General features: G+C 32.6%; 2 protein-coding genes across 2 annotated transcripts in view; one reads left to right on the top strand and one right to left on the bottom strand.

The window, feature by feature from the left end:
* LOC127286122 (uncharacterized) overlaps positions 1-20,020 on the bottom strand; it is a 570,090-nt gene that overhangs the window by 10,687 nt on the left and 539,383 nt on the right. The window lies entirely within an intron of this gene.
* On the top strand, positions 1,121-4,951 carry LOC127286143 (uncharacterized). The gene has a single exon (XM_051312457.1). The coding sequence runs from the start codon at positions 1,121-1,123 to the stop codon at positions 4,949-4,951; it is 3,831 nt and encodes a 1,276-aa protein (XP_051168414.1).

Genomic DNA, 20,020 nt, shown 5'->3' with positions numbered 1-20,020 from the left:
ACGGCCAATTCAACCCCCCTTGGCGGGAAATTTGAATTTTTAAAAGTTTAATTTAAAGTGGCTTGGTGTTCTACATTACCGACCGAGTTTAGTTCGGGCTGCCACCGCTAGATGGCGCCACTTTCGATTACCGGCCAATTCAAACCCCCTTGGCGGGAAATTTGAATTTTTAAAATTTTATGTTCAAGTGGCTTGGTGTTCTACATTACCGACCGCGTTAGTTTTGGCTACCACCGCAAGATGGCGCTATTTTATTTATACGCTAAATTTAAAATTATTTTTTTCTATTAATTTAAAGTGAGGGTTTTTAAATTTCACGCTTAAATTACCGACCGAGTTAGTTCCAGCTGCCACAGCAAGATGGCGCCAGTTTATTTTACCTATTTTAAAGTTAATTTAAAGTTTAAAATTTCAATGTATATAATTATATCTAAACCTGTATGGAAAAAACTTTGAGAGGGAGCCCCATTGCTGGTTGCGTCTATGCCGCTGCCAGCTCCGTGTTCATATGCTGAGTTTCATTTCTCCCCGCATCGATGTGAACTCAGCCGGGGACTCCCTCCCATGCCTACAGCGTAGCGCGCAGCGGTGGGCCCGCCTGATTGCGCGCGCCAGCTAGGTGGTGGGGCGCGCCATAGTGGGGAGCGCCGTAGTGGGGACCGCCATGGTGGGGCGTAGTGTATAAAGCATGCCGCTCAGGCCACCAGCATCATTCTTTTCTTTCAGGTGCAGCAGAATAGTTATAGAGTTTTCAGAATTTCAGATTTTTTTCTTATTTCAGTTATTTCTTTTTGCTTTACTATTTTGTATTTTATTTAAGGTGGTGGATATTTATTTTCAGGGTTTTTTAGTTTTTATTTCGTTTTTGGATATAATTTTTTTTCTTTATTATAGGTGTTTGTTTATTTTTTTGTGTTCTATTTTTTTTATTAGGTTTAAGTTGGTGGTGGTTTTTTCAGATTTTTTGTTCTATTTTGTTTTAGGTTTAAGTTGGTGGTGGTTTTTTTCTATTTCAGGGTTTTTTATTTCAGGATTTTTGTTGTTGTTTTTTAAGGTTGTTTCTTATTTTTAAGTGTACTTTTTTCAGCTTATTTTCAGGTTTTTAGATTTAGCTTCTAAGATGCCAAAGTGCAAATCTCCGATGAAGTCTCGTCAACGTATTGACACTGACGAGTACAATGAAGTATGTCAGGAATCTGACAACTTTATTAAAATCGCAGAACGTCAGCTCATCGCTACAATGTCGATGACTGGCGATGAAAAATGCATTACTGCATTCGAATGGCAAAACAAGTGTCAAAGATATAAGAATATTTTTAGAAAATTTTTGCATAGGTCAGATTTCTCTTCTTCTCAAAGATCTAGATGTTTAAATTTAAGCCAGAAATTGGAATACTTGCGTTGCCATTTTGATGCTGTAATGAAACGCGGTGCGGGTGTGCAAGTAGCGAATGAGAGAATGACATGGGTGGATTTTGATGAAGCGTTTGACGGTAGATTACAAACTAGTGCTGTAATGAATTTAGATTACATGGATATTAATGAATTCCTTGACGATGCCTTTAGTTTATTTCAAGTGAATATTCAAAAAGCTTTAAATAGGTATGGTCCGATAAAAGTTTATACTGTATTGGGCGCGAAGTTTATTAAAGATTCAGTCAACGGTATAGAAAAGTCTGAATTGAAAACTTTTATTGCGAAAACAGAAGCAATTTTATCGACAACCCCGTTAGATGAGTGGTACAATGTTAATATTAAACAAGTTACCTTAAAAAGAATTGAAGAATTCCAACAGAAAGAATCTAATTGGAAACTTAATTCTATTGAAAGGTTGGAGGTTAACATTAACAAGTACAACCCTATGCGTGCAAGTTCTTATATCAATTTGCCATCTGCTATCAATCGAAAACATGCTTGCATTAATGTTAAAAATTTTGATAATCAGTGTTTCAAATGGGCAATATTATCTTCTTTGCACCCAGTTGAAAAGAACGCTGAACGAGTTTCAAAGTACAAGTCTTATGAAGGTGAATTGAATTTTACTGGAATTAAGTTCCCTGTCTCCCTTAATGATATTTTTAAATTCGAAGCTTTGAACAATATTTCCGTCAACTTGTATGGTCTTGTTAAAAGAGATGAAAAGTTTACAGTTTCACCTCTTCATCTTTCATCTCAAAAGAAGATAAATCACGTCAATCTTCTTCGAATTGAAGATCATTATATAGATGAAAATCTAAGTGAAGATGATGATGATGAAAATGAAATACCTCTCATCTCTTTTAACTATCATTACGTCTGGATAAAGGATTTATCTAGACTTGTCAGTTCAGACTTATCAAGGCAGAAGAATAAGAAATACATTTGTGATCGCTGCTTACATTATTTCCTTGATCAAGAAAAGCTTACTGAACATGAGGAGAATTGTAGAAAAATGAACAACACAAGAATCAAATTACCCAAAAAAGGTCAAAATACAGTTGAGTTTAAAAATTTTCAAAATAAGGAGCGTGTGCCCTTTATTATTTATGCTGATTGTGAAAGTCTTTTAATTCCTTCAGCAGTACCCCAAGAAGAAACCAATACTGAAGTCTTCCAAAATCATAAAACACTTAGTATTGGCTACTATTTAAAATGTAGTTTCGATGACTCTTTGTCTGTGTACAAAGCATCACCCAGAGATGATGAAAATCCAGCTAAATGGTTCTCTAAAGAATTAAAGAACTTGGCTGATGATTTAGATTCCAGATTTAAAAATCCAGTTCCTATGGAAACATTAAGTCCACAGCAAATGGCAGCCTTTAGAAATGATAATACATGTCATATTTGTAAAAAGAAAATTGCGCATGGGGAAGTAAAAGTAAGAGATCACTGTCATCTAACAGGGAAGTTTCGTGGACCCGCACACCAAGATTGTAACATTAATTACCATGAATCGCAAATCATACCTGTCGTTTTTCATAACCTCAGTGGTTATGATGCTCATTTTATTATTGATGCAATTGCTACCGAATTTGAAGGTAATGTTAATCTGCTTCCCATAAATAAAGAAAAGTATATTAGCTTTACTAAAAATGTTAAAGGTAGTTATCTAAAATTTCGTTTTATTGATTCTTTCAAGTTTATGGCATCATCATTGGACAAGTTAGCATCCTATCTTGACGAATACAAAATTGTAAATTCCGTATTTTCCAATTACAGTGATGACAAAGTTAAATTGTTAACGCGAAAAGGAGTTTTTCCCTATGAGTACATTGATTCAAGGGAAAAACTCGATGAAACTCAGTTACCGCCGAAAGAAAAATTTTACAGCACTCTAAACGATTCGAATGTTTCAGATGAAGATTATGCACATGCGCAGAAAGTATGGAGTGAATTTAATTGTAAAAATTTAGGTGATTATGTGTATTTGTACATGCAAACCGATATATTGTTACTCGCGGATATCTTTGAAAATTTTAGAAATGAGTGTTTATTAGCATATGGCCTTGATGCAGCACATTACTATACAACACCTGGACTGACATGGGATGCCATGTTAAAGTACACGAATATAAGTTTGGAACTCCTCACAGACATTGATATGGTCATGTTTATCGAACGTGGGATAAGAGGTGGGATTAGTCAGTGCACAAATCGGTACGCGAAAGCTAACAATCCTTACATGGAGAATTTCAATGAAAGTGAGGAGACATCTTACATCGTGTACTTTGACGCAAACAATTTGTATGGCTGGGCTATGGTTCAGTCGCTGCCCTATGGTGGTTTCAAGTGGGAAGAAAATGTAAATAATGATTTTGACTTTAATGTTCCTGATGATGGTCCAATTGGTTATATCTTGGAAGTTGATTTGGATTATCCAGATCATCTTCATGATAAACATAGCGATTTTCCATTTTGTCCAGAACGCTCGAAGCCACCAGGGTCAAAAGAGCAGAAGCTCCTAACTACCCTCCTACCTAAAAGAAAGCACGTTCTCCATTATCGTGCCTTAAAACAAGCTATTGCCAACGGTCTTATATTAGTTAAAATCCATCGTGTACTAAAATTCGAACAATCCACATGGTTGAAAAGTTACATAGACTTTAATACCATGCGGAGAACAAATGCCAGTAATGAATTTGAGAAAAACTTGTTCAAATTAATGAACAACGCAGTATTTGGCAAAACAATGGAGAACGTGCGAAAACATGTTGACATTAAACTTGTGACAAAGTGGGAGGGTAGATATGGAGCTGAAGCCCTCATCTCCAAACCTAACTTCCACAGCAGAACCATCTTTAATGAAAACTTGGTGGCTGTGGAACTTAGAAAAATGGAGGTTCTAATGAACAAACCACTTTATATTGGTCTGTCTATGTTGGATGTTTCGAAAACGTTAATCTACGATTTCCATTATGATTATATGTTGAAAAAGTATGATGTAAAGAATTTAAAACTATTGTACACCGACACTGACAGCCTGATTTACGAAATTAAATGTCCTGATATTTATGCAGATATGAATGTCGATATCCACAAATTTGATACTTCCGATTATCCAGCAAATAATATTTACGGTATTCCGCAAGCCAACAAAAAAGTTTTAGGTCTGATGAAGGATGAATGCTGTGGAAAAATTGTTACTGAATTTGTTGGCTTGCGGAGTAAAATGTACAGTGTGCGAGTGGAAGATCAAGATTTTATTAAAAAAGCAAAAGGTGTGAAATCCGCAGTTGTAAAGAAAACTATTACCTTTGATGACTACACATATTGTTTACGAAATATTAAAATGCAATCGCGAATTCAATATTGTATCAGATCGAAACTTCACAATGTTCAAACATTAAAACAAACAAAAATAGCTTTAAGTCCTTACGACGATAAAAGATTTCTGTTATCCAATAGTACCGATACCCTAGCATGGGGACATTATAAAATTAGACAAATTAATGATGAAGCTATGGAATTGTAAATAAATGATGATGATGATTTGGGGAGATAAAGGTGTTTTAATAAAAGATACTGTACATTTTATATTATGTTTATTTATTAGAACCTTAATCTAGTAACATTTTTAACTTATCTTTAACTATTTTTAACTTATCTTTAACTATTTTTAACTTTTTTTTAACTTTATTTTAACTATTTTTAACTATATTTAACATTATTTTAACTATTTTTAACTATATTTAACTTTATTTTAAATATTATTAACTATCTTTAACTATTTTTAAGTTATCTTTAACTATTTTTAACTTTTTTTAAACTTTATTTTAACTATTTTTAACTTTATTTTAACTATTTTTAACTTATCTTTAACTATTTTTAACTATATTTAACATTATTTTAACTATTTTTAACTATTTTTAACTATATTTAACTTTATTTTAACTATTTTTAACTATTTTTAACTTTATTTTAACTATTTTTAACTTTATTTTAACTATTATTAACTATATTTAACTTTATTTTAACTATTTTTAACTTATCTTTAACTATTTTTAACTTTTCTTTAACTATTTTTAACTTTATTTTAACTATTTTTAAATTTTTTTAACTATGTTTAACTTTTTTTAACTATTTTTAACTATTTTTAACTATTTTTAACTTTTTTTTAACTATATTTAACTTTATTTTACCTATTTTGAACTTTATTTTAACTATTTTTATATATATTACATATCAGATTTTTTTATCCAACTATTGTGTGAGTTGTCAAATCCAAGCCATTTTACATATACATTATTGCCACGGCTTTTAAGGACTTTCTCGACGAGGTAAACATCTGGATATTTCACTTTTAATAGTTCTTCTTCATAGAAACCACCTTCGATTGGGTGATTTTCATAATCTGTAAGTTTGTATGTAACTGGTTTTGTTCGTTTAACTTGATCTACAGTGAATATTTCCGTTGTCCAGTTGGGGGTGTATCCTTTTTCAAACATGTTTTTATGTTTGCTGACTCGAACTCTATCTCCAACTTTAAATTTTTGTCTTCTCAGTGGAATTTTTCTTAGTTTACGGATACGTCTCATCAGTTCTCTTGTATCTTCTACAGTGACATCTTTAGGTTTCATACCAATCGTACGATGTTTTTTATTATTGTACTTTGATATGAGAATTGGTAAAAGATTAATCCATTTGTAATTGCCTTGTAAGTTGAATTCAGGCCACATCATATTTTTTAGAGTGCGGTTAAACCTTTCAACAATTGATGCTTTTAAATTACTATAAGTCGAATAGAGATTAATATTGAATTCTGGCATTAAACTCTGAAATTCAGAGTTATAAAATTCCTTGCCTCTATCAGTGTGTAAATTTTTTGGAATACGACCTTCTTTTAATATTAATTTCATGGCTGAAGAAATATCTTTTCCATTTTTACTTTTTACAGGTACAGCCCAGGCATATTTGGAAAATATGTCTATTACTGTGAGCATGTATTTGAAACCTTTATTGGAATAGGAGTAAGGTATCATTTCTACCAAATCTGCTTGCCAGGTTTCATCTATGCCACGCATTTGAACTTTACGACGAGGATAATTCCTTCTCGCTTGTTTATGTAGTTCAGTTACAACTGTTAACTTTTTATCATTCATCATTTGGAATAAATGTAGTTTCCTTGATAATAATATTCTGTTGTAATTCAATTTGTTTTAGTTTTTCGTTAACTCTATCTTCAACAACTTGTATTAAAATATTCAAATCATCAATGGCTGATCTTAAAGAAGATGTAATTTGAAAGATAGTTTTTATCTCGTTTCGGATAATTTGTTGTACAAGTCGTAAATTTACTGCATCATGCAGCTCTTCAGCGTCTTGAACGTTACAAAGTCTTTTGCCTTCAATATTGTAATCTCCACTTGGAGTAACTTTAAATCCAATACCAGAAGGTCCAGGTAGTCCACGACTTGCAACAGGTCGTGTTAAAGAATGTCCGAACACATCAATGCTCATTGTAATACTAAGCAATTATTCTATATGCTCTCTCTTAATATATAATTCGAGCTTCACGAAGTTCTTCGATAATTGACATAATCTCATTATTATGACTTGGATTACCAGCTTGCTGTGATCCTATAAGTAGTCGTAAACGGTCAACGAGTTCATTTGGATCATCCCAATAGATGTAGTCTGGATTAAATTGTTTTTTTGCAATTATAAATTGTGGTAATATATTTTTATGCTTCTTTAAAGAACCACCACCACCACCACTCTTCTTTGGTGTACTTTTGATAAGTTTTGCAATAACATCAGTGTACTTGGAAGTTCTACTTATGTTGACAGATTTACTTGGACTATAATTTTTTCGATGTGCATTCGTAGCAATGAGAATTTCTTTATAATTTGAAAAATCATCTGAACTTATTAAAGCTTCTTTTGGTTTCTGCTTAAATAAAAGTTCAAGTAACCCAGCAGTTTTTAAATAATTTTTCTTTCCAATAAGCTTAATATGTGAACCTTCAAATTCAATAGGTGTATCACCAATCATAAAAGATCCGTTGGCAAGTTTACGTACTCCATAAACCATATCTAAAAACAGTTTTCTATTTTTATCTAACATAAAAATATATTTATTTGTAATTTTCTCATAATCTTCTTGTTCTTCTTTTTCAAAGTTATTGCTCTTATCAAGTAAAGTTGAATTTAGTAGAATTTTATCAAATTCTTCATCATCGTCAACAGCAGTTGAAAAAGAGAAATCATTATCAGCAGCACGGCTTCGTCAAGGGTAGATCAACTTCTACTAATCTTTGTATTTTTCTTGAAGATTTGTTCTCAAATGTTGAGGGTGGTCGCCAGGTTGATGCCATCTACACGGATTTTTCTAAAGCTTTTGATAAAATTAGTCATTCAATCCTTCTTGAAAAATTAAAATTAATGGGTTTCGGCATTTGTGCATTATCATGGATAAAAAGTTATCTAACTAATAGAGGTCAATATGTCCGTGTAGATGGTAAATATTCGCGAACATTTACTTCTACTTCCGGTGTCCCCCAGGGTTCGCACTTGGGTCCCCTTTTATTCTTACTATTTATTAACGACATTAAATTAATTTTTAAATTTTGTTCTTTTTTGCTCTTTGCAGACGATCTTAAGCTATACATGACTATTAATTCTAACTCTGATTTTAATAATTTTCAATCTGACTTAGATCGACTGCAAGAATGGTGTCATCGTAACAAATTCTTCCTGAATATAAAGAAATGCTTAACTATCTCCTTCTCGAGAAAAAAAATTGTTTTTAATCATAATTATAAATTAGGAGATTCTTCTTTAAACCGTGTAACCCAGGTGCGGGATCTGGGGGTCATCTTGAGTGACAATTTATCTTTCTCTGAACATGTATCTTTTACAGTGAATAAGGCTCTAAGGTCTTTGGGTTTTATTATGCGGAGTGCTTCTGATTTTAAAAGTTTAATTTCCTTAAAAATACTTTACTTTTCATTTGTAAAATCTATCCTTGAATTTGCCTCCGTTATTTGGTTTCCCTACTACTTTGTTCACATCATTAGATTGGAAAGGGTACAGAATCGTTTCTTGCGCTTCTTGGCCAGACAACTCGGTGTTGGTTATGATTTTTTCTCTCATAATTATGATGAATTACGTTCGCGATTTAATATTCCTAAAATTGAGACCAGATTTTGTTATAACGACTTACTTTTTTTGTTTAAAATTATCAATGGTGTCACAAATTGTCCGGCGATACTGTCAATGATAAATTTCTGTTCGCCAACTAGACAATTAAGAAATTCCTCTTTATTTTATATTCAACATCATAGAACTAATTATGGTAAAAACTCTGTCATTAATCGACTATGTCGCGAAGCCAATCTGTATAGCGAGAATCTTGATCTCTTTGGCGTTAGTTTGAGAGGATTTATTACATCCTTGCGCACAACTCTTTTTAAAAATCGTTCTAATAATACCAGGTCGTTCATTGCTTAAAAGTTTTTCTTTTGTTTTTGATTTTGGACGCCTTTGGTCCAATTATGTATATACATTTATATTTTTGCATTTTCATGTATAGGGCTTCTCATGCCCGTGTATAACTTTAAATAAATAAATAAATAAATTATCATCTTTCTTGAATTTTTCAATTTTAACATTTTTGAAAGGAGTTTCAGTTACATTTGCCAACTTTTGAAGAGGTGTAACTATTGGTTGCAGAGTTTCTTTTAACAATGTCTCTGCAGCCTCTTTACCCATTCTAAGCAAGCGATGTTTTCGTCTAATAGCGTCGCTTGCTTTTGCTATTTGACGAAGTGTTTCTTGCTCTTTTCGATACATGTTTCCGTCTTGATAACATAAACTATACTAATTTAAAATGAAATAAAGTAGTTATATTTATAGTGTAATAAAGCAATCAAATCCTTTTCTATATCTTCCCTCATTAAAATTCCTATCTTTATCAATAACGACAAATCCATATTTATCAGATTTCCAACATTCTGAACATAAATCACGAAATTGAGTATAAGACATGTCTGTATTTACATGATCTTCGTAGACATGTTTTAAATTTTTTTCATCTTGTCTAAAAAGCACCAGTAAATTTACATTATCTCGGACTAGATGTTTTGGAATACGAGCATACGTTTGACACAAGTAGAAACTGTCAACATTTACATGTCTACCCATACAAAAGAAAGCTCTAACATTGTCTTGCTTTTCACAAGCAATATCATCAAAGATGAATATTGAGTTCGGTTTAGCATCTTTTGGAGATACTACTTCTTCATGCTCACTAAATGGAAAGTATTCAATTCCATCCACGCCATGAATTACATTTTTCAAAAATTGATATTTTGGCTGCTGCAGAGATTTAGAGTATAGGTAAATATTTTCAAAACTTAAACCATTTGGATGTATGATTAAAGAGAGAAGAGCGTTTGTTTTACCACAATTTGAGGGACCACAAAAGACAGCTCGGATGCTATCTGAAAACAAGCTACCATGACGTTGAACTTTTTTCTCACTAGTTTCAACGTCAATACTTGTGATTGGCAGTGCTACAGGTTGTTTCGTGAACTGCATCTTGACAGTAACTGCTCTGTAAACTATAAATACTCGGCTTTTATAGTATTACAGTCAGTTGCATATCAAACTTCATAGAGTGTAGAATGATTTTACATCGAAGTGATAAAAAACATCTTTGTCGTGGTAGAGGATTAGTTAACCGTATTATCAATAGTTTACCTTTTGAATTACATTTACCTCGATACCAATTCTGTGGATCCGGTACAAAGTTGACAAAAAGATTAGCACGTGGTAATTAGATGCTGCATGTAAAGCACATGATATTGCATATTCTCAAAATCGAGAAAACATTAAAGCAAGAAACGTTGCAGACCAAGAGCTAGCTGAAAAGGCGTGGCAACGTGTTACATCTAAGTATTCTAGTATTAGTGAAAAGGCAGCAGCTTTAGCGATATCTGGAACGATGAAAGCTAAATCAACATTAGGTATGGGAATGAAAAGGAAGAAAAAGTCTACAATGAAGAAGAAAAGAAAAACCATGTGTAAGAAAAAGCGACTAGCATTAAGAAGAGTTGTTGATGCTGCTAGAAAAAGTATGCTACCCAATCATAATTCTGAAGAATCAATTCAAGCTGCTCTGATTGGTGCAAAAGAAGCAATAAAGAATGCTGGTGGTAAATCAAAAATTTTGTCACCGCGAATTCTACCTGTACCTTCTAAAGTTGGTGGTATTTTACCACTAGTTCCCATTTTTGCTGGACTTAGTGCTTTGGGAGCTCTTGCTGGTTGAGCTTCTGGTATAGTGAAAGCTGTAAATAAGGCTAAAACTGCCAAGGAACAACTTGTTGAAGCTCAACGACATAATAAAGCAATGAAAGCAATATCGCTTGGAAAAGGTTTACATCTCAAACCCTACCGACAAGGACTTGGTCTTCATATTAAACCCTACATTCAGGGAAAAGGATTAAAAAAGAAGAAGAAACCAACATTAAGGAAGAAAAAAAACTTGCATTGAAGCTACCTCACCGTCCTCTAACTGATTTTGATCTGTTGAAATATGCTAAAACTATGAAAATACCATATTTTCGAGGAGTTTTAATGCGAAATGAACTACCATTTAAAGGACCTTATCGATATGAGTCAGGAATAATTAATTTAGATAATAAAGAAGGCCCAGGAACACATTGGGTGGCATATAAAAAATGTAATAACGAAATAATGTATTTTGATAGTTTTGGCAACCTTCCTCCACCAACAGATCTAATCACATACTTGGGTGACGGTAGCTTAATAAAATATAATCATGAGAGATATCAAAGTTATGATACTTATGTGTGTGGACATTTATGTTTAAAATTTTTATGTAAACAACTTAATGTTGTTAAGAGCAGCTTTAGTCTATATAAGAACATGTAACTTTTGTAATCTTTTAGTATATAAACTGACAGCATCATGAGTGATTCGTTTACATTAACGTTGACGGGAAATTATTCAGTTCTTGAAGCTGAATATTTCCCACCAATAGAACTTAATCCAAATAAAAATTATGTCCTCGGTCTTGTTGAATTACTGACTTTTAATTCTATTCCCAATATTGACAAAGGTAACAATAATTTTACATTGGTAATCATATAATTGATATACCAACTGGAAGTTATGAAATTAAAGATATTGAAACATGTATAAAAGATTCTGTGACACTTGGAACTGTTATTAGTATAAAACCTAATAACAATACATTACGCAGTTTAGTTGAATCAAATTTACCAATTGATTTTAAACATAAAGATTCAATTGGTAAATTATTGGGATTTATGCCGCGGAAATTATCACCTAATGAAACACACATCTCTGATTTACCTGTAGCAATTCTCAAGGTAAATTCAGTCAGAGTTGAGTGTAGCATTACATCTGGAGCGTATATAAATAATCAAAAGGCCCACACCATCCATGAATTCTTCCCTAGCGTTCCACCAGGATATAAGATTGTGGAAGTGCCAGCACACGTCATTTACCTTCCGATTGTTGTCAAGACAATACATAATATTCAACTCCGCATTGTCGATCAGGACGGTGATTTGATTAATTTTCGAGGAGAAACTATAACTATCCGATTGCACATAAAGTCAATGTAATGGGAATTGTATATAATCAAAAAGTTGGTGGAAACTATAAAAGTCAACCAACATGTCAAAGACAAATCAGTTTAAATTTGTCTCACAAGGTGTTAACACCTCAGAATCGCCTGTTCCTGAAAAAACTAGGACTAAAAGTTATACCTCAAGGAAAACGCCAAGACAAATAATTTATATATTTTTTGGGTGTTGTTGCAACAAAAATGGACGAAATTCTCAACATTCCAGCAGCAGTGAATTTTGATGAGTCAATAGCTCATTATGAAATTCATGCTCATCAACCGTATGCTTCATCCTCTTTTAACAATAGTGATGAAATTCGAATTGCAGTTCAACAGCAAGACTTATGTATTTTACCAAGTAAAAGTTCATTACACATTTTTGGTAGGTTAGCTAAAAATGATGGAATTACTCTTACAGAAAATGTGCATTTAAGTAATAATGCTGTATGCTTTTTGTTTGATGAAATTCGCTATGAACTAAATGGAATTGAAATAGATCGGTGCAAATATGTTGGACATACTACAATCATGAAAAATTATGTCTCACAAACGCCTACTCAGTTAAATTTTATTGAAAATGCTGGGTATTCAAAAATTGCCGCTGACGCAAGACTTGTATTGGAAAATGGATATTTTGATGTCACAATACCACTCAACATGATTTTTGGTTTTGCTGAAGACTATAAAAAAATTATCATGAACGCTAAACATGAATTTATTTTAACAAGAGCACGCTCTGACATGAATGCTATAATTCAAACAGGACAAGGAGGAGATGAGGAATTCAAAATTTTTATCAATAAACTTGAATGGATGGTTCCATACCTATTACCCGCTGATAATAATAAAATAAAACTATTGAAATTTATTGAAAAGGATCCATTAATTTCAATAAGTTTTAGGTCGTGGGAAATGTATGAGTATCCCCTAATTCCTACAAGTTCAAAAGTTTTATGGCAAATTAAAACATCAACGCAATTAGAGAAACCACGCTATGTTATAGTTGGATTTCAAACAGCAAGGAAAGATAAACGTAAAAAATTTGCCTGTCATTTTGATCATTGCAACATTACAAATGTTAAACTTTTCTTGAATTCTCAATATTACCCTTATGGAAATTTAAATCTAAACTTTGACCAAAATCAATACTCCCTACTTTATGAAATGTACGCTAATTTTCAATCATCCTATTATGGAAAAGATTCAAAGCCTATTTTAACTAAGGATATCTTCAAAAGTTTATTTCCTCTGATTGTTATTGATTGTTCCAAACAAAATGAATTTTTAAAACAAGCATCAGTCGACGTTAGGTTAGAATTTGAAGCAGGAATAAACATGCCAGCCGAGACCACTGCCTACTGCCTAATCATCCATGACCGTGTCATACAATATAAACCAATCAGCGGCGTCGTCAAGAAGTTGCTGTAGAGGAGTGGGGGTAAAGTGGTAGGGGTATGATTGGGTATAAATGCAGTAGTTTACAGTCAAAAAATTCATTTCTGTTTCAACATGGAGTTCATCGTAGACGTCCAAGGATTTAAAAGACCCTACAACGATTTTATTTTCAAAGAGTTGGCAATACTTCCTCTTCAATCAGATGCTCAACCACTTGTCTACCTATTTGAATCACCTTGTACGTGGAATTCATTGCCAGGACGCTATAAAAGTGAAAATCGCTGGTTAACACACAATTACCATGGAATAGATTGGACAGCTGGAGACGTCTCATACGATGAACTTCGTCCCATTCTACAAGATGTATTACGAGGCGCTAGTGTCATCTATGTAAAAGGATTAGAAAAGAAGACATGGCTAGAAAAATATTTAGTAAATGTACAAAATTTAGAAGATTTTGAATGTCCGTCGTTAAAAAAAATTAAAAGTGATTTGTTAACATGTACGCATCATACTCTTTATAATGATAATTGTGCTGTAAAAAATGTAAAGATTCTTCGCGATTGGTTTTTGGATCCTCCAAACCAATATATAAGTGCTATTGTTAAAGAAACTGATGAAGTTGATTCTACGTATACTAATTTAAAATCTTTCTATGAAAATTGTGAATATATTTAATAAGTTTTTTAAAATAAATAAATAAATATTAATTTTAAATTTATATAAAAATCTCTGTTAATTTTAAAAACCTATCCCTTTCATTAATTTAAATTTTATTTTATAATTCATGAAAATAAACTAATTTTATTGCTTAAAATTAACTTATGTTAGGGAAAAAGTAAATTTAAAACAAATTTATAGGTAAAACTTTGTGTTTTTATTTTTAACATTCTTTTTGTAATAAATATATATATATACAATTATTTATTTTAAAAATTGAAATTCAACAATATTGTATGTTCCTCCAAGATATTTCATTTGAAGCTGCTTGGCTATTGCTGCTTCCTGCATCATTTCCAGAGAGCTGGGTTCTTCTTCAAAGTGTTTGACGAATCTCGATGGTAAATAGGTGATGAAATCAGCATTCACTTCTACAATGATTCTCGGTCCATATTTGGTTTGCACCTTCTTCATTTTTGTAATATAATATAAACCATTTTTCGTCATCTCAGATAGAGGTTTCGTCGGCAAGTAACCTTCAAAACGTCCAACTGCGTTGACTTTTTCGAGATCCATTCTTTTTAGTGGCTGTTGTAGAAAAGAAAACCTAAATAAAAATAAAAAATCTGAAATTATAATATAGCTAAAATTGAAATAAAATCTGCAAATAGTAAAAGCTGTAAAGAATTGAAAACAAATCGACCTGAAAAAAGAAAACAAAAACTAAAAGAGAATAATTTAATTTATAAACTTAGAAAAAAATAAAGCTGAAATTAAAATAAAAACCTCCAAATGATAAAAGCTGAAAAAATAAAGCTGAAAGAAAAGTGTTACAAGATAGAGAAGCTTATACTTACTGTTACTTAAAAGAGCTGAAAGAATGAATGATTCTGGTGGACTAGTAGTCGCCTTTTATCACCACAACCCCCCCACTTTTCACTAGCCCCACCAGTTTCCCAATGCGCACGCAGAAGTACCCCCACCTCAATATATGTTTAAATCATGCGCACTAAAGTTAAATTTTTTTTTTTGGTTTTAAAGAAATTTAACACATGAATTTATAAAAATATATTTTTTATTTAAAATTTATGGTGATTGTGGTGGTGTCGTCGGAATTTCCAAATTCATTTGAATTATTTGCCACATTTCCTCAGTCGCGGGATAGGCCTCTATCAGCTCCGCCATCTGAAAATAGAAAAAATCAAATTATATTCTTAGTTAAATTAAGGTTAATAAAGCTTTAAAATATAAACTTACTTCCTCCGGATCAATGTCAATAAATAAAACATCATCATTATCAACATCATCATCATCGTCATCATCATCATCATTATTATCATCATCATCGGTAATGATGATAGTTTCTCCCGCACTATCATAATTGGCCTCATCATCACAATTATCATCATCATCGTCTTCATAATTATTGTGAGCGTACTCATCAAAAATTATGACTGAGTCATTATTATCATCATTATCATTTGGAGAATTTGGTGGTGGATGATTGATTTTATCCATTTTTTTTCCTGAAGTAGAGAAAGAACAACAAGAAAAAAATGAGAAATGATATGAAAAAATTGACAACTAAAAAGAATAAGAATAATATGAAAAGTGAATTCAAATAAGAAACAAAACTGAAATGTTGATGAAGAATGTGTCATAACAAAAAAAAATAAGATTTCTGATGCTGTTGAAATACGTTAAAGTTAAATTAATTTTAAGTTTATTTTGCATGGAAAAAAGGCTGCTAATTTTATAAAAATTATTTTAAAAAATTTTTTTTGTAAATGCTAGTTTTACTTAAATTTGAGGCACATTCCTCTTTAAAGAAGAAACATATGAAAGTTGACAGAAAAAAAATTCAGAAGATAGATAAAACTAAAAAAGAAATGTTAAAAAATAAAAAAAAGCTACAAAGAAATAATTCAAAAGAGAAACAAAATTTGTAAAAATAACTGAAAAAAAATAATAATAATATGAAACAAAAAAAATAAGTAGAGATAGAGAAACGAAGACAGAAATAAAAGAGAAATAAGAAAGACACGTAAAAAAAGAGAAATAAAAAAGAAAATTGAAAAAAATCTGAGAAGGAAGAAAATCTGAAAAAGCAAGTCATAAAGGGAAAAGAATCCATGAAAATTAAGATGAAAAGAAATAGCTCAAAAAATTATAAAAGAAAATTGAAAGAAGTCTGAGAAGGAAGAGAATCAGAAAAAAGAACAAGTCCTGAAAGAGAAAAGAATACATGAAAATTGAGATGAAAAGAAATAGCTCAAAAAATTATAACAAGTCCTGAAAGAGAAATGAAGACCTAGAGGAGAGAAGAGCTGAAACAGAAACGAAGACCTAGAGGAGAGAAGACCTGGAAGAGATACATTTACCCTGAATGTTCGGAGCTGAAAGAATGAATGACTCTGGTGGCTGGCGGGCTTCACTGTATATCAGCGCTCCCCACCACGGCGGTCCCCACTACGGCGCTCCCCACTATGGCGCGCCCCACTACTCAAGCGACGCGCGCTACCAGGCGGGCCCACCGCTGCGCGCTCCGCTGTAGGCATGGGAGGGAGTCCCCGGCTGAGTTCACATCGATGCGGGGAGAAATGAAACTCAGCATATGAACCCGGAGCTGGCAGCGGCATAGACGCAACCAGCAATGGGGCTCCCTCTCAAAGTTTTTTCCATACAGGTTTAGATATAATTATATACATTGAAATTTTAAACTTTAAATTAACTTTAAAATAGGTAAAATAAACTGACGCCATCTTGCGGTGGCAGCTGGAACTAACACGGTCGGTAATTTAAGCGTGAAATTTAAAAACCCTCACTTTAAATTAATAGAAAAAAATAATTTTAAATTTAGCGTATAAATAAAATAGCGCCATCTTGCGGTGGTAGCCAAAACTAACGCGGTCGGTAATGTAGAACACCAAGCCACTTGAACATAAAATTTTAAAAATTCAAATTTCCCGCCAAGGGGGTTTGAATTAACCGGTAATCGAAAGTGGCGCCATCTAGCGGTGGCAGCCCGAACTAAACTCGGTCGGTAATGTAGAACACCAAGCCACTTTAAATTAAACTTTTAAAAATTCAAATTTCCCGCCAAGGGGGTTTGAATTGGCCGGTAATCGAAAGTGGCGCCATCTAGCGGTGGCAGCCCGAACTAAACTCGGTCGGTAATGTAGAACACCAAGCCACTTTAAATTAAACTTTTAAAAATTCAAATTTCCCGCCAAGGGGGGTTGAATTGGCCGGTAAAATGCCAAGCCACTTTCAAAAATTCAAATTTCCCGCCAAGGGGGTTTGAATTGGCCGGTGGCGCCATCTAACGGTGGCAGCCTGAACTATCTCGGTCGGTAATGTAGAACACCAAGCCACTTTGAATTGGGCTTGTTACCGACCTCGGTCGGTAAGTGAGCCAGAACCCGTGTAGATCAACTACTCAATAGTTTGCCCATAGTTTAGATTTATTTAATTTTAAAACTGAAATGGCCAGAAAATTTAACTTCTTCTTGGCCTATAGTTCAAGAGAGGTCGCCATAGTTTGCCCATAGTTTATATTTATTTAATCTTAAAACTGAAATGGCCAGAAAATTTAACTTCTTCTTGGTCCATAGTTCAAGAGATGTCGCTATAGTTCGCCAAAGTTTGACCATAGCTTAGATTTATTTAATTTTTAAACTTTAATGGCCAGAAAATTTAACTTCTTCTTGGTCTTCTTCTTTAACTTTCTTCCTGGTTCAAGAGAGGTCGCCATAGTTCGCCATTGTTTAGATTTATTTAATTTTAAAACTAAAGTTGCCAGAAAATTTAACTTCTTCTTGGCCTATAGTTCAAGAGAGGTCGCCATAGTTCGCCATAGTTTAGAATTATTTAATTTTAAACCTGAAATGGACAAAAAATTTAACTTCTTCTTGGCCCATAGTTCAAGAGAGATTGCTATAGTTCGCCATAGTTTGCTCATAGCTTATATTTATTTAATTTTAAAACTGAAATGGCCAGAAAATTTAATTTCTTCTTGGCCCATAGTTCAAGAGAGATTGCTACAGTTCGCCATAGTTTGCTCATAGTTTATATTTATTTAATTTTAAAACTGAAATGGCCTGAAAATTTAACTTCTTCTTGGCCTATAGTTCAAGAGAGGTCGCCATAGTTTGACCATAGGTTAGATTTATTTAATTTTTAAACATTAATGGCCAGAAAATTAAACTTCTTCTTGGTTCAAGAGAGGTCGCTAGAGTACGCCAAAGTATGCTTATAGTTTAGATTTATTTAATATTTAAACTTTAATGGCCAGAAAATTTAACTTCTTCTTGGTCTTCTTATTTAACTTTCTTCTTGGTTCAAGTGAGGTCGCAATAGTTTGCCCATAGTTTAGATTTATTTAATTTTAAAACTGAAATGGCCAGAAAATTTAACTTTTTCTTGGTCTTCTTCTTTAACTTTCTTCTTGGTTCAAGAGTGGTCGCCATAGTTCGCCATAGTTTACCCATAGTTTATATTTATTTAATTTTAAAACTGAAATGGCCAGAAAATTTAACTTCTTCTTGGCCTAAAGTTCAAGAGAGGTCGCCATAGTTTGACCATAGTTTAGATTTATTTAATTTTTAAACTTTATGGCCATAAAATTTAACTTCTTCTTGGTCTTCTTCTTGGTTCAAGAGAGGTCGCCATAGTTTAGAGTTATCTAATTTTCAAATATAAACGGCTAGAAAATTTGATTTGACTCTTCCCGCAGTTTAAGAGAGGTCGCTATAGTTCGCCAAAGTATGCTTATAGTTTAGATTTATTTAATATTTAAACTGAAATTGTCAGAAAATTTAACTTTTTCTTGGTATTCTTCTTTAACTTTCTTCTTGGTTCAAGAGAGGTCGCCATAGTTTGCCCATAGTTTATATTAATTTAATCTTAAAACTGAAATTGCCAGAAAATTTAACTTCTTCTTGGTCCATAGTTCAAGAGATGTCGCTATAGTTCGCCAAAGTTTGACCATAGCTTAGATTTATTTAATTTTTAATCTTTAATGGCCAGAAAATTTAACTTCTTCTTGGTCTTCTTCTTTAACTTTATTCCTGGTTCAAGAGAGGTCGCCATAGTTCGCCATTGTTTAGATTTATTTAATTTTAAAACTAAAGTTGCCAGAAAATTTAACTTCTTCTTGGCCTATAGTTCAAGAGAGGTCGCCATAGTTCGCCAAAGTTTGACCATAGCTTAGATTTATTTAATTTTTAAACTTTAATGGCCAGAAAATTTAACTTCTTCTTGGCCCATAGTTTAAGAGAGATTGCTATATTTCCCCATAGTTTGCTCATAGTTTATATTTATTTAATTTTAAAACTGAAATGGCCTGAAAATTTAACTTCTTCTTGGCCTATAGTTCAAGAGAGGTCGCCATAGTTGGACCATAGTTTAGATTTATTTAATTTTTAAACATTAATGGCCAGAAAATTAAACTTTTTCTTGGTCTTCTTCTTGGTTCAAGAGAGGTCGCTATAGTTCGCCAAAGTATGATTATAGTTTAGATTTATTTAATATTTAAACTTTAATGGCCAGAAAATTTAAATTCTTCTTGGGCTTCTTATTTAACTTTCTTCTTGGTTCAAGAGAGGTCGCAGTAGTTTGCCCATAGTTTAGATTTATTTAATTTTAAAACTGAAATGGCCAGAAAATTTAACTTCTTCTTGGCCTATAGTTCAAGAGAGGTCGCCATAGTTCGCCATAGTTTAGAATTATTTAATTTTAAACCAGAAAATTTTACTTCTTCTTGGTCTTCTTTTTTAACTTTCTTCCTGGTTCAAGAGAGGTCGCCATAGTTCGCCATTGTTTAGATTTATTTAATTTTAAAACTAAAGTTGCCAGAAAATTTAACTT

Source organism: Leptopilina boulardi, unplaced genomic scaffold, assembly GCF_019393585.1.
Source record: "Leptopilina boulardi isolate dan_hultmark-lab unplaced genomic scaffold, ZJU_Lbou_2.1 LbouV2_350, whole genome shotgun sequence".
Classification (NCBI taxonomy): Eukaryota; Metazoa; Arthropoda; class Insecta; order Hymenoptera; family Figitidae; genus Leptopilina; species Leptopilina boulardi.
Note: the sequence above shows the minus strand (reverse complement) of the source record. Positions and strands in the feature narration are given on the sequence as shown.